General features: G+C 47.1%; 1 protein-coding gene across 1 annotated transcript in view; it reads left to right on the top strand.

Moving 5' to 3' along the window:
• Positions 1-18,287, top strand: part of EHMT2 (euchromatic histone lysine methyltransferase 2) — a 48,741-nt gene that overhangs the window by 11,149 nt on the left and 19,305 nt on the right. The window contains exons 6-11 of the mRNA XM_059837335.1: positions 263-367; positions 2,338-2,492; positions 3,936-4,103; positions 6,094-6,238; positions 13,685-13,762; positions 17,353-17,468. Of these exons, the coding sequence (XP_059693318.1) occupies positions 263-367; positions 2,338-2,492; positions 3,936-4,103; positions 6,094-6,238; positions 13,685-13,762; positions 17,353-17,468 (767 nt within the window). The remainder of the gene's footprint in view (positions 1-262; positions 368-2,337; positions 2,493-3,935; positions 4,104-6,093; positions 6,239-13,684; positions 13,763-17,352; positions 17,469-18,287) is intronic.

The raw sequence follows: 18,287 nt of genomic DNA, 5'->3' as shown, positions 1-18,287 counted from the left end.
CAGGACAGCGGGGGCTGGACCCCCATCATCTGGGGGGGTCTGGGGTGGTCTGGGGTGGTCAGTGGGGTGACCAGGGGGTCTGGCGTGGTCTGGGGTGACCAGGGGGTCAGGGGTGGTCAGTGACCCCCGAGTGACCCCGAGTGACCCCCAGGACAGCGGGGGCTGGACCCCCATCATCTGGGGGGGTCAGGGGGGTGACCAGGGGGTCAGGGGTGGTCAGTGACCCCCGAGTGACCCCCGAGTGACCCCGAGTGACCCCCAGGACAGCGGGGGCTGGACCCCCATCATCTGGGCGGCCGAGCACAAACACATCGAGGTCATCCGGCGGCTGCTGACCCGCGGGGCCGACGTCACCCTGACCGACAACGTGAGCACCTGGCACACCTGGGCGCACCTGGGGGACACCTGGGATACACCTGGGGGGCACCTGGGGGCATTGGGAACGCACCTGGGAGCACCTGGGCACACCTGGGAGCATTGGGAACACACCTGGGAGCACCTGGGCACACCTGGGGGCATTGGGAACGCACCTGGGAGCACCTGGGCACACCTGGGAGCATTGGGAACACACCTGGGAGCACCTGGGCACACCTGGGGGCATTGGGAACGCACCTGGGGGCCCCTGGGCACACCTGGGGGACACCTGGGGGCATGGGGAACGCACCTGGGGGCACCTGGGCACACCTGGGGGACACCTGGGGGCATTGGGAACACACCTGGGGGCACCTGGGCACACCTGGGAGCATTGGGAACACACCTGGGAGCACCTGGGCACACCTGGGTGCACCTGGGCACACCTGGGATACACCTGGGAGCATTGGGAACGCAGCTGGGAGCACCTGGGCACACCTGGGGGACACCTGGGGGCATTAGGAACACACCTGGGAGCACCTGGGGGCATTGGGAATGCACCTGGGAGCATTGGGAGCACACCTGGGCACACCTGGAGGCACCTGGGCACACCTGGGAGCATGGGGAACACACCTGGGGGCACCTGGGCACACCTGGGGGACACCTGGGGGCATTAGGAACACACCTGGGAGCACTTGGGCACACCTGGAATACACCTGGGGGCATTGGGAACACACCTGGGAGCACCTGGGGGCACACCTGGGAGCATTGGGAACACACCTGGGGGCACCTGGGCACACCTGGGATACACCTGGGAGCTTTGGGAACACACCTGGGGGCACCTGGGCACACCTGGGAGCATTGGGAACACACCTGGGGGCACCTGGGCACACCTGGGATACACCTGGGAGCTTTGGGAACACACCTGGGATACACCTGGGAACATTGGGAACACACCTGGGGGCATCTGGGCACACCTGGGAGCATTGGGAACACACCTGGGTGCACCTGGGGAACACCTGGGCACAGCTGGGATACACCTGGGCGCATCGGGAACACACCTGGGAGCATTGGGAACACACCTGGGGGCACCTGGGCACACCTGGGATACACCTGGGCACACCTGGGGATACCTGGGCACACCTGGGGCACCTGGGCACACGTGGAGGACACCTGAGATACACCTGGGACACCTGGGAGCATTGGGAACATACCTGAGATACACCTGGGCACACCTGGGGGATACCTGGGCATACCTGGGATACACCTGGGGATACTTGGGAGACACCTGGGGACAGCTGGGGCATTGGGAACACACCTGGGCACACTGGGGGATACCTGGGCACACCTGGGGCACACTTGGGGGCACCTGGGAGCATTGGGAACATACCTGGGATACACCTGGGGGCACCTGGGCACACCTGGGGACACTTGGGGCATTGGGAACACACCTGGGCACACTGGGGGATACCTGGGCACACCTGGGGCACATCCAGGTGGTCACTTGGTCACTCTGGCAGGAGGAGAATACCTGCCTGCACTGGGCTGTGATTGGCTGGGTGTGGGTGGGCGTGGCTGGGTGTGGCTGGGTGTAGGTGGGCGTGGCTGGTCAGTGGCGGGGTGTGGCTGGGCGTGGCTGGTCAGTGGCTGGGTGTGGCTGGGCGTGGCTGGGCGTGGCTGGTCAGTTGGTCACTCTGGCAGAACACCTGCCTGCACTGGGCTGTGATTGGCTGGGTGTGGGTGGGCGTGGCTGGTCAGTGCCTGGGTGTGGCTGGGCGTGGCTGGTCAGTAGCTGTGATTGGCTGTGATTGGCTGGGTGTGGCTGGGCGTGGCTGGTCAGTTGGTCCCTCTGGCAGGAGGAGAACATCTGCCTGCACTGGGCTGTGATTGGCTGGGTGTGGCTGGGCATGGCTGGTCAGTAGCTGGGCGTGGCTGGGCGTGGCTGGGCGTGGCTGGGCGTGGCTGGTCAGTTGGTCACTCTGGCAGGAGGAGAACATCTGCCTGCACTGGGCGTCGTTCACGGGCAGCGCCGAGATCGCCGAGGTGCTGCTGAACGCGCAGTGCGACCTGCACGCCGTCAACTTCCACGGGGACACGCCCCTGCACATCGCCGCCAGGGAGAGCTACCACGACTGCGTCAGGTATTGGGTCTGGGGGCTTCTCAGGGGGCTGGGGGGGTCACAGGGGTCACAGAGCCTCAGGGGACACAGGGACAGCCCCTCCACGGGGACACGCCCCTGCACATCGCCGCCAGGGAGAGCTACCACGACTGCGTCAGGTATTGGGTCTGGGGGCTTCAGGGGGGCTGGGGGGGTCACAGGGGTCGGGGAGACACAGGGGAATGAGAGGGAATTGGGTCTGGGGGCTTCGGGGGGTCACACACCCTGGGGGACACAGGGACAGCCCCTCCATGGGGACACGCCCCTGCACATCGCCGCCAGGGAGAGCTGCCATGATTGGGTCAGATATTGGGTCTGGGGGCTTCGGGGGGGTCACAGGGGTCAGGGGGACACAGGGACATGAGAGGGAATTGGGTCTGGGGGCTTCGGAGGGGGTCACAGGGCTCAGGGGACACCCCCAGCACGCTGCGGCCACCATGGCTGTGACAGGTGAGGGGAGAAATTGGGGCTGGGGGCTCCCCCTGGAATTGGGGAGGGGTCCCAGGAATTTGGGGAGGGGTCCCAGGAATTTGGGGAGGGGTCCCAGGTGGTCCCTGACCCCCCCTCCTCAATTTGGGGTCCCTGGAAAGCTCCATAGAGGATCCCATGGGGAGAATCCATTAAATGAGGGGGGGGTCCCTGGAATTTGGGGTGAATTTGGGGGGTCCCAGGTGGGTCCCATGAATTGAGGAGGGGTCTGGAATTTGAGGAGGGGTCTCAGAAATTAGGTAGGGATCTCAGGAATTTGAGGAGGGGTCCCAGGAATTTGGGGAGGGGTCCCAGATGGTCCCTGACCCCCCCTCCCCAATTTGGGGTCCGTAGAGGATCCCATGGGGAGAAACCATTATAGGGAGGGGGGGGGGGGCCTGAAATTTGGGGCGGAACTGGGGGGGATCCCAGTTGGGTCCCAGGAATTTGGGGAGGGGTCTGGAATTTGAGGAGGGGTCTCTGGAACTGGGGAGGGATCTCAGGAATGGAGGAGGGGTCTCAGGAATTTGGGGAGGGGTCCCCAGGTGGTCCCTGACCCCCCCTCCCCAATTTGGGGTCCATAGAGGATCCCATGGGGAGAAACCATTATAGGGGGGGGGGGGCCTGAAATTTGGGGCGGAACTGGGGGGGGGGTCCCAGTTGGGTCCCAGGAATTTGGGGAGGGGTCTGGAATTTGAGGAGGGGTCTCTGGAACTGGGGAGGGATCTCAGAAATTGAGGAGGGGTCTCAGGAATTTGGGGAGGGGTCCCAGGTGGTCCCTGACCCCCCCTCCCCAATTTGGGGTCCATAGAGGATCCCCTGGGGAGAAACCATTATAGGGAGGGGGGGAATCCCGGAATTCGCGGTTGAACTGGGGTGGATTTGGGAGGCTCCCAGCAATTTGGGGAGGGGTCCGGAATTTGGGGAGGGGTCTCTGACGCCCCTCTGCCCCCCCAGCCTGTTCCTGTCGCGCGGGGCCGACCCTGAGGTGCGGAACAAGGAGGGCGACTCCCCCCTGGACCTGACCCCGGAGCGCTCCGAGGTCTGGGTGGCGCTGCAGCTCAACCGGAAACTGCGCCTGGGGGCGGCGGGCCGGGCCCTGCACACCGAGCGCATCGTCAGCAGGTGGGCACGGCCTCCAAGGGGTTAATTCGGGGCTGTAATTTTATAGGACCTTTGGGGGATTTTTTGGGATTTTTTTGAGATTTTTTCCAATTTTTTTGGGGATTTTTTCCGATTTTTTTCCGATTTTTTTTCCGTTTTTTTTCGATTTTTTTCGATTTTTTTCCGATTTTTTAATGATTTTTTAGGGGATTTTTTTGGGATTTTTTCTGAATTTTTGGGGATTTTTTTCTGGATTTTTTGGGGATTTTTTTCTGGGTTTTTTGGGTGGTTTTTGGGGTCACAAATTCCACCTGGGGGCGGCAGGCCGGGCTCTGCACACCGAGCGCATCGTCAGCAGGTGGGCACGGCCTCCAAGGGGTTAATTCGGGGCTGTAATTTTATAGGAACTTTGGGAGATTTTTTTGGGATTTTTTGGGATTTTTTGGGGGATTTTTTCCAATTTTTTGGGGGATTTTTTCCGATTTTTTTCCGATTTTTTTTCCGATTTTTTTCGATTTTTTTCCGATTTTTTTCCGATTTTTTAATGATTTTTTAGGGGATTTTTTTGGAATTTTTTCAGAATTTTTGGGGATTTTTCTCTGGATTTTTGGGGATTTTTTTCTGGTTTTTTTAGGTGGTTTTTGGGGTCATAAATTCCGCCTGGGGGCGGCGGGCCGGGCCCTGCACACCGAGCGCATCGTCAGCAGATGGGCACGGCCTCCAAGGGGTTAATTCGGGGCTGGATTTTTATAGGAACTTTGGGGGAATTTTTGGGATTTTTTGAGATTTTTTTCTGAATTTTTCCAAATTTTTTGGAATTTTTTCCAATTTTTTTTGAATTTTTTTTCCGATTTTTTTCCAATTTTTTTCCATTTTTTAATGATTTTTTTTGCAATTTTTTGGGATTTTTTTCTGGTTTTTTTAGGGAAAATTGTGGAGATTTTTTTCCTGAATTTTTCCAATTTTTTTTGTAATTTTTTCCGATTTTTTGGAATTTTTTCTGATTTTTTCCGATTTTTTTTCAATTTTTTTCCAAATTTTTAATGATTTTGGGGGGATTTTTTGGTTTTTTTTTTTTTTTTCAAATTTTTGGTAATTTTTTTCTGAATTTTTGGGGATTTTTTTCTGAATTTTTGGGCAGATTTTGGGTCACAACCTGAGGCTGCCATTCCTGGGGGAGATTTTTGTTAATTTTCCCATTTCTGGCCGAATTTCCATGGGAATTTTTCCATTCCTGGCTGGATTTTTTTTGTAATTTTTCCATTTCTGGCTTGATTTTTTTTTGTAATTTTATCATTTCTGGCTGGATTTTTTTTGTAATTTTTCCATTCCTGGCTTGATTTTTTTTTTTTTGTAATTTTATCATTTCTGGCTGGATTTTTTTTGTAATTTTTCCATTCCTGGCTGGATTTTTTTTTTGTAATTTTTCCACTTCTGGCTTGATTTTTTTTTGTAATTTTATCATTTCTGGCTGGATTTTTTTTGTAATTTTCCCATTTCTGGCTGGATTTTTTCTGTAATTTTCCCATTTCTGGGTGGATTTTTTTTGTAATTTTTCCATTTCTGGCTGGATTTTTTTGCGATTTTTCCCATTTCTGGCTTGATTTTTTTTCTGTAATTTTATCATTTCTGGCTGGATTTTTTTTGTAATTTTCCCATTTCTGGCTGGATTATTTTTGTATTTTTTCCATTCCTGGGTTGATTTTTTTTGTAATTTTCCCATTTCTGGCTGGATTTTTTTTCTGTAATTTTCCCATTTCTGGCTTGATTTTTTTTTGTAATTTTACCATTTCTGGCTTGATTTTTTTTCTGTAATTTTTCCATTTCTGGCTGGATTTTTTTGCGATTTTTCCATTTCTGACCGAATTTTTTGCGATTTTTTGCATTCCTGGCTGGATTTTCGAGGGAATTTTTGCATTCCTGGCTGGATTTTCGAGGGAATTTTTGCATTCCTGGCTGGGTTTTGTCCCTGCTTTGGGGGTGCCCCCCTGACCCCCGCTGTGCCCCCCAGGGACGTGGCGCGGGGCCACGAGAACGTTCCCATCCCCTGCGTCAACGGCGTGGACGAGGAGCCCTGCCCCCAGGACTACAAATACATCGCTGAGAACTGCGAGACCTCCACCATGAACATCGACCACAACATCACCCACCTGCAGGTCGGGGGGAAAATGGGGAGAAAAGGGGAAAAAACGGGAAAAAACGGTGAAAAAACGGGAAAAAACTGTGAAAAAATGGGAAAAATCGGTGAAAAAATGGGGAAAATCGGTCCAAAAATGGTCCAGAAATGGGAATTTTGGGGGTAAAATTGGTGGGAAATGGGGATTTGGGGGGACTGGGAGGGACTGGGAGGGACTGGGATGAACTGGGAGAAGAAATGGGGAAAAATAGGGGAAAAATGGGGAAAATTGGTGAAAAAATGGGGAAAATCGGTCCAAAAATGGGAATTTTGGGGGGATTTGGGGTGAGAACGGCGAGACCTCCACCATGAACATCGACCACAACATCACCCACCTGCAGGTCGGGGGGAAAATGGGGAGAAAAGGGGAGAAAACGGGAAAAAACGGTGAAAAAATGGGGAAAATCGGTGAAAAAATGGGGAAAATCGGTCCAAAAATGGTCCAAAAATGGGAATTTTGGGGGTAAAATTGGTGGGAAATGGGGATTTGGGGGGACTGGGAGGGACTGGGATGAACTGGGAGGGACTGGGAGGGGTTTGGGGAGGAAAAAATGGGGAAAATCGGTGAAAAAATGGGAAAAATCGGGGAAAAAATGGGGAAAATCGATCCAAAAATGGTCCAGAAATGGGAATTTTGGGGGTAAAATTGGTGGGAAATGGGGATTTGGGGGGGACTGGGAGGGACTGGGATGAACTGGGAGGGACTGGTATGAACTGGGAGGGGTTTGGGGAGGAAAAACGGTGAAAAAGTGGGAAAAATCGGTGAAAAAATGGGGAAAATCGGGAAAAAATGGGAATTTTGGGGGGATTTGGGGTGAGAACGGCGAGACCTCCACCATGAACATCGACCACAACATCACCCACCTGCAGGTCGGGGGGAACTGGGACAAACTGGGATGAACTGGGAGAAAAAATGGGGAAAATCGGTGAAAAAACGGGGAAAATCGGTGAAAAAATGGTCCAGAAATGGGAATTTTGGGGGTGAATTGGTGGGAAATGGGGATTTGGGGGGACTGGGAAGGACTGGGATGAACTGGGAGGGACTGGGAGAAAAAATGGGGAAAATTAGGGGAAAAATGGGGAAAATCGGTGAAAAAATGGGGAAAATCGGGGAAAAAATGGGGAAAATGGGTCCAAAAATGGTCCAAAAATGGGAATTTTGGGGGTAAAATCGGTGGGAAATGGGGATTTGGGGGGACTGGGAGGGGCTGGGAGAAGAAATGGGGAAAATCGGTGAAAAAACGGGGAAAATCGGTGAAAAAATGGGGAAAATCGGGGAAAAAATGGTCCAAAAATGGGAATTTTGGGGGTGAATTGGTGGGAAATGGGGATTTGGGGGGACTGGGATGAACTGGGATGAACTGGGAGGGACTGGGATGAACTGGGAGGGGTTTGGGGAGAAAAAACGAGGAAAAATGGGGAAAAAATGGGGAAAATTGGTGAAAAAATGGTCCAAAAATGGGAATTTTGGGGGTAAAATTGGTGGGAATTTGGGATTTGGGGGGACTGGGATGGACTGGGATGAACTGGGAGGGACTGGGATGAACTGGGAGGGGTTTGGGGAGGAAAAAATGGGGAAAATCGGTGAAAAAACGGGGAAAAAATGGGGAAAATCGGGGAAAAAATGGGGAAAATCGGTCCAAAAATGGTCCAAAAAGGGGAATTTTGGGGGTAAAATTGGTGGGAAATGAGGATTTGGGGGGACTGGGAGGGACTGGGATGAACTGGGAGGGACTGGGAGAAAAAATGGGGAAAATTAGGGGAAAAAATGGGGAAAATCGGGGAAAAAATGGGGAAAATCGGTGAAAAAAAGGTCCAAAAATGGGAATTTTGGGGGGATTTGGGGTGAGAACAGCGAGACCTCCACCATGAACATCGACCACAACATCACCCACCTGCAGGTCGGGGGGAACTGGGACAACCTGGGATGAACTGGGAGAAAAAACGGGGAAAATTGGTGAAAAAATGGGGAAAATCGGGGAAAAAATGGGGAAAATCGGGGAAAAAATGGTCCAAAAATGGGAATTTTGGGGGTAAAATTGGATAGAAATGGGGATTTGGGGGGACTGGGAGGGACTGGGATGAACTGGGAGGGACTGGGATGAACTGGGAGGGGTTTGGGGAGAAAAAACGAGGAAAAATGGGGAAAAAATGGGGAAAATTGGTGAAAAAATGGGGAAAATCGGTCCAAAAATGGTCCAAAAATGGGAATTTTGGGGGTAAAATGGGTGGGAAATGGGGATTTGGAGGGAATGGGAGGGACTGGGATGAACTGGGAGGGACTGGGAGAAAAAATGGGGAAAATTAGGGGAAAAATGGGGAAAATCGGTGAAAAAATGGGAAAAATCGGGGAATAAATGGGGAAAATCGGGGAATAAATGGGAATTTTGGGGGAATTTCGGGTGAGAACGGCGAGACCTCCACCATGAACATCGACCACAACATCACCCACCTGCAGGTCGGGGGGAACTGGGACAAACTGGGATGAACTGGGAGAAAAAACGGGGAAAATCGGTGAAAAAACGGGGAAAATCGGTGAAAAAATGGGGAAAATCGGTCCAAAAATGGTCCAAAAATGGGAATTTTTGGGGTAAAATTGGTGGGAAATGGGGATTTGGGGGGACTGGGATGAACTGGGAGGGACTGGGAGAAAAAATGGGGAAAATTAGGGGAAAAATGGGGAAAATCGGTGAAAAAATGGGGAAAATCGGGGGGAAAATGGGGAAAATCGGTCCAAAAATGGTCCAAAAATGGGAATTTTGGGGGTAAAATTGGTGGGAAATGGGGATTTGGGGGAACTGGGAGGGACTGGGATGAACTGGGAGAAGAAATGGAGAAAAACGGGGAAAAATGGGGAAAATCGGTGAAAAAATGGGGAAAATCAGGGGAAAAAATGGGGAAAATCGGGGAATAAATGGGAATTTTGGGGGGATTTGGGGTGAGAACAGCGAGACCTCCACCATGAACATCGACCACAACATCACCCACCTGCAGGTCGGGGGGAAAATGGGGAGAAACGGGGAAAAAATGGGAAAAAACGGTGAAAAAATGGGGAAAATCGGGGAAAAAATGGGGAAAATCGGGGAAAAAATGGGGGAAATCGGTCCAAAAATGGGAATTTTTGGGGTAAAATTGGTGGGAAATGGGGATTTGGGGGGACTGGGAAGGACTGGGAGGGACTGGGATGAACTGGGAGAAAAAATGGGGAAAATTAGGGGAAAAAATGGGAAAAATCGTGGGAAAAATCAGTCAAAAAATGGGAATTTTGGGGGTAAAATTGGACAAAAATGGGATTTTTGGGGGTAAAAATTGGATAAAAATGGGATTTGGGTGGACTGGGAGGGACTGGGACCGACTGGGATGAACTGGGAGAAAAAAGGGGGAAAATTAGGGGAAAAAATGGGAAAATCGGTGAAAAAATGGGGAAAATCGGGGAAAAAATGGTCCAGAAATGGGAATTTTGGGGGTGAATTGGTGGGAAATGGGGATTTGGGGGGACTGGGAAGGACTGGGATGAACTGGGAGGGACTGGGAGAAAAAATGGGGAAAATTAGGGGAAAAATGGGGAAAATCGGTGAAAAAATGGGGAAAATCGGGGAAAAAATGGGGAAAATGGGTCCAAAAATGGTCCAAAAATGGGAATTTTGGGGGTAAAATTGGTGGGAAATGGGGATTTGGGGGGACTGGGAGGGACTGGGATGAACTGGGAGAAGAAATGGGGAAAAATCGGTGAAAAAATGGGGAAAATCGGGGAAAAAATGGGAATTTTGGGGGGATTTGGGGTGAGAACGGCGAGACCTCCACCATGAACATCGACCACAACATCACCCACCTGCAGGTCGGGGGGAAAATGGGGAGAAACGGGGAGAAAACGGGAAAAAACGGTGAAAAAATGGGGAAAATCGGTGAAAAAATGGGGAAAATCGGTCCAAAAATGGTCCAAAAATGGGAATTTTGGGGGGATTTGGGGTGAGAACGGCGAGACCTCCACCATGAACATCGACCACAACATCACCCACCTGCAGGTCGGGGGGAACTGGGACAAACTGGGATGAACTGGGAGAAAAAACGGGGAAAATCGGTGAAAAAACGGGGAAAATCGGTGAAAAAACGGGGAAAATCGGTGAAAAAAATGGCGAAAATCGGTCCAAAAATGGTCCAAAAATGGGAATTTTGGGGGTAAAATTGGTGGGAAATGGGGATTTGGGGGGACTGGGATGAACTGGGAGAAAATGGGGAAAAATCGGGGAAAAAATGGGGAAAATCGGTGAAAAAATGGGGAAAATCGGTCCAAAAATGGTCCAGAAATGGGAATTTTGGGGGTAAAATTGGTGGGAATTTGGGATTTGGGGGGACTGGGAGGGACTGGGATGAACTGGGAGGGACTGGGATGAACTGGGAGGGGTTTGGGGAGGAAAAAATGGGGAAAATCGGGGAAAAAACGGGGAAAATCGGTGAAAAAATGGGGAAAATAGGGGAAAAAACAGGAATTTTTGGGGTAAAATTGGTGGGAAATGGGGATTTGGGGGAACTGGGAGGGACTGGGAGGGACTGGGAGGGACTGGGAGAAAAAACGGGGAAAATCGGTGAAAAAACGGGGAAAATCGGGGAAAAAATGGGGAAAATCGGTCCAAAAATGGTCCAAAAATGGGAATTTTGGGGGTAAAATTGGATAGAAATGAGGATTTGGGGGGACTGGGAGGGACTGGGATGAACTGGGAGGGACTGGGAGAAAAAATGGGGAAAATTAGGGGAAAATGGGGAAAATCGGTGGAAAAATGGGAAAAATCGGGGAAAAAATGGGGAAAATAGGTCCAAAAATGGTCCAAAAAATGGGAATTTTGGGGGTAAAATTGGTGGGAAATGGGGATTTGGGGGGACTGGGAGGGACTGGGATGAACTGGGAGAAGAAATGGGGAAAAATCGGTGAAAAAATGGGGAAAATCGGTGAAAAAATGGGGAAAATCGGTCCAAAAATGGTCCAAAAATGGGAATTTTGGGGGTAAAATTGGTGGGAATTTGGGATTTGGGGGGACTGGGAAGGACTGGGATGAACTGGGAGGGACTGGGATGAACTGGGAGGGGTTTGGGGAGAAAAAACGAGGAAAAATGGGGAAAAAATGGGGAAAATTGGTGAAAAAATGGGGAAAATCGGTGAAAAAATGGTCCAAAAATGGGAATTTTGGGGGTAAAATTGGTGGGAAATGGGGATTTGGGGGGACTGGGATGGACTGGGATGAACTGGGAGGGACTGGGAGAAAAAATGGGGAAAATTAGGGGAAAAATGGGGAAAATCGGTGAAAAAATGGGGAAAATCGGGGAAAAAATGGGGAAAATCGGTCCAAAAATGGTCCAAAAATGGTCCAAAAATGGGAATTTTGGGGGTAAAATTGGTGGGAAATGGGGATTTGGGGGGACTGGGAAGGACTGGGATGAACTGGGAGGGACTGGGAGAAAATGGGGAAAAATAGGGGAAAAAATGGGAAAAATTGGTGAAAAAATGGGAAAAATCGGTGAAAAAATGGGGAAAATCGGGGAAAAAATGGGAATTTTGGGGGGATTTGGGGTGAGAACGGCGAGACCTCCACCATGAACATCGACCACAACATCACCCACCTGCAGGTCGGGGGGAAAATGGGGAGAAACGGGGAAAAAATGGGAAAAAACGGTGAAAAAATGGGAAAAATCGGGGAAAAAATGGGGAAAATCGGGGAAAAAATGGGAATTTTGGGGGTAAAATTGGTGGGAAATGGGGATTTGGGGGGACTGGGAGGGACTGGGATGAACTGGGAGGGACTGGGATGAACTGGGAGGGGTTTGGGGAGGAAAAACGGTGAAAAAATGGGGAAAATCGGTGAAAAAATGGGAATTTTGGGGGGATTTGGGGTGAGAACAGCGAGACCTCCACCATGAACATCGACCACAACATCACCCACCTGCAGGTCGGGGGGAAAATGGGGAGAAAAGGGGAAAAAACGGGAAAAAACGGTGAAAAAATGGGAAAAAACGGTGAAAAAATGGGGAAAATCGGTGAAAAAATGGTCCAAAAATGGGAATTTTGGGGGTAAAATTGGTGGGAAATGGGGATTTGGGGGGACTGGGAGGGACTGGGATGAACTGGGAGGGACTGGGATGAACTGGGAGGGGTTTGGGGAGGAAAAAATGGGAAAAATCGGGGAAAAAACGGGGAAAATAGGTGAAAAAATGGGGAAAATCGGTGAAAAAATGGGAATTTTGGGGGGATTTGGGTTGAGAACGGCGAGACCTCCACCATGAACATCGACCACAACATCACCCACCTGCAGGTCGGGGGGAAAATGGGGAGAAACGGGGAAAAAACGGGAAAAAAGAGTGAAAAAATGGGGAAAATCTGTGAAAAAATGGGGAAAATCGGGGAAAAAATGGGAAAAATCGGGCAAAAAATGGGGAAAATCGGTCCAAAAATGGTCCAGAAATGGGAATTTTGGGGGTGAATTGGTGGGAAATGGGGATTTGGGGGGACTGGGATGGACTGGGATGAACTGGGAGGGGTTTGGGGAGAAAAAACGAGGAAAAATGGGGAAAAAATGGGGAAAATTGGTGAAAAAATGGGGAAAATCGGTCCAAAAATGGTCCAAAAATGGGAATTTTTGGGGTAAAATTGGTGGGAAATGGGGATTTGGGGGGACTGGGAAGGACTGGGAGGGACTGGGATGAACTGGGAGAAAATGGGGAGAAAAGGGGAAAAAACGGGAAAAAACGGTGAAAAAATGGGGAAAATTGGTCCAAAAGTGGTCCAAAAATGGGAATTTTGGGGGTAAAATCGGTGGGAATTTGGGATTTGGGGGGACTGGGAGGGACTGGGAGGGACTGGGATGAACTGGGAGAAAAAACGGGGAAAATTAGGGGAAAAAATGGGAAAATCGTTGGAAAAATCAGTCAAAAAATGGGAATTTTGGGGGTAAAATTGGACAAAAATGGGATTTTTGGGGGTAAAAATTGGATAAAAATGGGATTTGGGTGGACTGGGAGGGACTGGGACAGACTGGGATGAACTGGGAGAAAAAACGGGAGAAAACCAGTGAAAAAATGGGAAAAGTCAGTGAAAAAATGGTGAAAAAATGGTGAAAAAATGGGATTTTTGGGGGTAAAATTGGACAAAAATGGGATTTTGGGGGGTAAAATCTGGATAAAAATGGGATTTGGGGATACTGGGAGGGACTGGGATGAACTGGGAGGGGATTTGGGGCATTTTGGGGGGAATTTTGTGTGTTTTGGGATAATTGGGGGTAAATTTTGTGTATTTTGTGTGATTTTGGTTTAATTTTGGTGGAAGTTTTGGGCATTTTTGGTTGATTTTGGGACTGTTTTGTGTATTTTGGATGATTTGGGGTTTTTTGGGGTGATTTTGGGGTGATTTTGGGGTGATTTGGGGGTGATTTTTCAGCACTGCACCTGCCAGGACGATTGCTCCTCCTCCAACTGCCTCTGCGGGCAGCTCAGCATCCGCTGCTGGTACGACAAGGTGAGAGGGGAAAAACCCCCAAAATGCCCTAAAAATGTCCTGAAAATATCCCCGAAATATCCCCAAAATATCCCCAAAATATCCTGAAAATATCCCGAAAATATCCTGAAAATATCCCGAAAATTTCCTGAAAATATCCCCAAAATATCCTGAAAATATCCCCAAAATATCCCCAAAATACCCTGAAATTATGCTAAAAATGTCCTGAAAATATCCCCAAAATATCCTGAAAATATCCTGAAAATATGAAAAAAAAATCCTAAAAATAACCCCAAAATATCCCCAAAATATCCTAAAAAAATCCCCAAAATATCCTAAAAATGTCCCCAAAATACCCTGAAAATATCCTAAAAATATCCTGAAAATATCCCCAAAATATCCTGAAAATATCCCCAAAATATCCTAAAAATATCCTGAAAATATCCCCAAAATACCTTGAAAATATCCTAAAAATATCCTGAAAATATCCCCAAAATATCCTAAAAATATCCCCAAAATACCTTGAAAATATCCTGAAAATATCCCTAAAATATCCCCAAAATATTTTCAACATATCCTGAAAATATTCCCAAAATACCCTGAAAATATCTCCAAAATATCCCCAAAATATCCCCAAAATATCCCCAAAATATCCTGAAAATATCCCCAAAAATATTCTAAAAATACCCTGAAAATATCCCCAAAATATCCCCAAAATATCCTCAAAATATCCCCAAAGTATCCTAAAAAAAATCCTAAAAATATCCTAAAAATATCCCCAAAATATCCTGAAAATGTCCCCAAAATATCCTAAAAATATCCCCAAAATATCCCGAAAATATCCTGAAAATATCCTGAAAATATCCTGAAAATATAATGAAAATAGCCCCAAAAATATCCTAAAAACATCCCCAAAATATCCCCAAAATATCCTCAAAATATCCCCAAAATACCCTAAAAATGTCCTGAAAATATCCCCAAAATATCCTGAAAATATCCCCAAAATATCCTGAAAATATCCCCAAAATATCCTGAAAATATCCTCAAAATATCCCAAAAATATCCTAAATATACCCAAAAAATATCTCCAAAAATATCCTAACTATACCCAAAAAATACCCTAAAAATACCCCAAAAAATCCCCCAAAATACCCAAAAACTTTCCCCAAAAACATCCTAAAAATATCCCGAAAATACCCAAAAAATACTCCAAAAATATCCAAAAAATACAGAAAAAATATCCTAAATATACCCCAAAAATATCCTAAATATACCCAAAAAATCCCCAAAAATATCCTAAAAATACCCCAAAAATATTCTAAAAATACCCAAAAAATATCCTAAAAATACCCCCAAAAATAACCCCAAAAATATCCCAAAAATACCCAAAAAAAATCCCCAAAATACCCAAAAAAACCTCCTAAATATACCCAAAAAATATCCTAAAAATACCCCAAAAAATATCCTAAAAATACCCCAAAAAATCCCCCAAAATATCCTAAAAATACAGAAAAAATATCCCAAAAAGATCCCAAAAAATATCCTAAAAATACCAAAAAAATATCCTAAAAATATCCTTAAAATACCCCCAAAAATCCCCAAAATATCCTAAAAATACCCCAAAAAGATCCTAAAAATACCCAAAAAATATCCTAAAAATATCCTAAAAATACCCCAAAATATCCTAAAAATACCCAAAAAAATCCCCCAAAACCCCCAAAACGCCCCCAACAACGCCTCGCTATAAATGTCCTCAAAATTCCCTTTTTTGGGACATATTTTAAATATTAATTTGAAATTGAAATGTTTATTTTAAAAGGGATTTTTGGGGGATCTTTCGGGGATTTTTGGGGTGCTTTAAAGGGGATTTTTGGGGGATTTTTAAGGGTATTTTTGGGGTGGTTTTAAGGATATTTTTGGGCCATTTTGGGGCAATTTTTGGGGTATTTTTAAGGGTATTTTTTGGTATTTTTAGTATATTTTGGGGTGGTTTTAAGGATATTTTTGGGCCATTTTTGGGGTATTTTTGGGGTATTTTTGGGCCAGTTTTGGGCTATTTTTAAGGGTATTTTTGGGGTATTTTGGGGATTTTTAGTGTATTTTTTGGGGTGGTTTAAAGGATATTTTTGGGCCATTTTGGGGGTATTTTTGGGCAATTTTGGGGGTATTTTTAAGGGTATTTTTGGGGTATTTTTAAAGGTATTTTTGGGGTATTTTTTGGGGTATTTTTAGTGTATTTTTGGGGTGGTTTTAAGGATATTTTTGGGCCATTTTGGGGTATTTTTGGGGTATTTTTAAAGGTGTTTTTGGGGTATTTTGGGGGATTTTTGGGCCATTTTTGGGGGTATTTTAAAGGGTATTTTTGGGGTGGTTTTAAGGGTATTTTTGGCCCATTTTGGGGTATTTTTGGGCAATTTCTGGGCTATTTTGGAGCTATTTTTAAGGGTATTTTTGGGCTATTTTGGGGTATTTTTAAGGATATTTTTGGGGTATTTTTAAAGGTATTTTTGGGGTATTTTTGGGGTATTTTTGGGGTGGTTTAAAGGATATTTTTGGGGTATTTTGGGGGATTTTTGGGCCATTTTGGGGGGTATTTTAAAGGGTATTTTTGGGGCGGTTTTAAGGGTATTTTTGGGCCATTTTGGGCTATTTTGGGGCCATTTCTGGGCTATTTTGGAGCTATTTTTAAGGGTATTTTTGGGCTATTTTGGGGTATTTTTAAAGGTATTTTTGGGGTATTTTCGGGGTATTTTTGGGGTGGTTTAAAGGATATTTTTGGGCCAGTTTTGGGCTATTTTTAAAGGTATTTTTGGGGTATTTTTGGGGTGGTTTTAAGGATATTTTTGGGGTATTTTGGGGGATTTTTGGGCCATTTTGGGGGTATTTTAAAGGGTATTTTTGGGCTATTTTTGGGGTGGTTTTAAGGGTATTTTTGGCCCATTTTGGGGTATTTTGGGGCCATTTCTGGGCTATTTTGGGGCTATTTTTAAAGGTATTTTTAGTGTATTTTTGGGGTGGTTTTAAGGATATTTTTGGGGTATTTTGGGGTATTTTTGGGCCATTTTTGGGGTATTTTTAAGGGTATTTTTGGGGTATTTTTGGGGTGGTTTTAAGGGTATTTTTGGCCCTTTTTGGGCAATTTCTGGGCTATTTTGGAGCTATTTTTAAGGGTATTTTTTGGCTATTTTGGGGTATTTTTAAGGGTATTTTTGGGCTATTTTGGGGGATTTTTGGGCAATTTTTGGGGTATTTTAAAGGGTATTTTTTGGGTATTTTTGGCGTGGTTTTAAGGGTATTTTTGGCCCATTTTGGGGTATTTTGGGGCCATTTCAGGGCTATTTTGGGGCTATTTTTAAAGGTATTTTTAGTGTATTTTTGGGGTGGTTTTAAGGATATTTTTGGGGTATTTTGGGGGATTTTTGGGCCATTTTTGGGGTATTTTTAAGGGTATTTTTGGGGTATTTTTGGGGTGGTTTTAAGGGTATTTTTGGCCCATTTTGGGGTATTTTGGGGCTATTTTAAAGGGTATTTTTGGGCTATTTTGGGGGTGTTTTTGGGGTGTTTTTGGGGTGATTTGGGGCAGTTTCAGTGTCCCTGTTCCCCCCTCCCAGGACGGGCGGCTGCTGCAGGAGTTCAATAAGATCGAGCCCCCCCTGATCTTCGAGTGCAACCAGGCCTGCACCTGCTGGAGGAGCTGCAAGAACCGCGTGGTGCAGAGCGGCATCAAGTGCGACCCCAAAATCCCCAAAACCCCCCAAATCCCCCAGTTCTGCACCCCAAAATCCCAAAATCCTGAATTCTGGACCTCAAAACCCCAAAATCCTGAATTCTGCACCTCAAAAACCCAAAATCCCCCAATTCTGCACCCAAAAAACCCCAAAATCCTGAATCCTGGACCCCTAAAACCCCAAAATCCCAAAATTCTGAACCCTAAAAACCCCAAATCCTGAATTCTGCACCCCAAAAACCCCAAAATCCCAAATCCTGAACCCAAAGAACCGCGTGGTGCAGAGCGGCATCAAGTGCGACCCCAAAATCCCCAAATCCCCCAAATCTGAACCCCAAAACCCCAAAATCCTGAATTCTGCACCCCAAAATCCCAAAATTCTGCACCCCAAAACCCCAAAATCCCAAGTCCTGAACCCAAAGAAGGGCGTGGTGCAGAGCGGCATCAAGTGCGACCCCAAAAACCCCAAAACCCCCAAATCTGAACCCCAAAACCCCAAAATCCTGAATTCTGCACCCCAAAATCCCAAAATCCTGAATTCTGGACCTCAAAACTCAAATTCTGCACCCAAAAAACCCCAAAATCCCAAATTCTGAACCCCAAAACCCCAAAATCCTGAATTCTACACCTCAAAAACCCTGAAAATCCCAAAATTCTGCACCCCAAAAACCCCCAAATCCTGAATTCTGCACCCCAAAAACCCCAAATCCCCAAATCCTGAACCCCAAAACCCCAAAATCCTGAATTCTGAACCCCAAAAACCCCAAAATCCTGAATTCTGCACCCCAAAAACCCCAAAAACCCCAAATCTGAACCCCA

Source organism: Haemorhous mexicanus, assembly GCF_027477595.1.
Source record: "Haemorhous mexicanus isolate bHaeMex1 chromosome 32 unlocalized genomic scaffold, bHaeMex1.pri SUPER_32_unloc_2, whole genome shotgun sequence".
Lineage (NCBI taxonomy): Eukaryota > Metazoa > Chordata > Aves > Passeriformes > Fringillidae > Haemorhous > Haemorhous mexicanus.
This window is presented reverse-complemented; position numbering and strand designations above follow the sequence as displayed.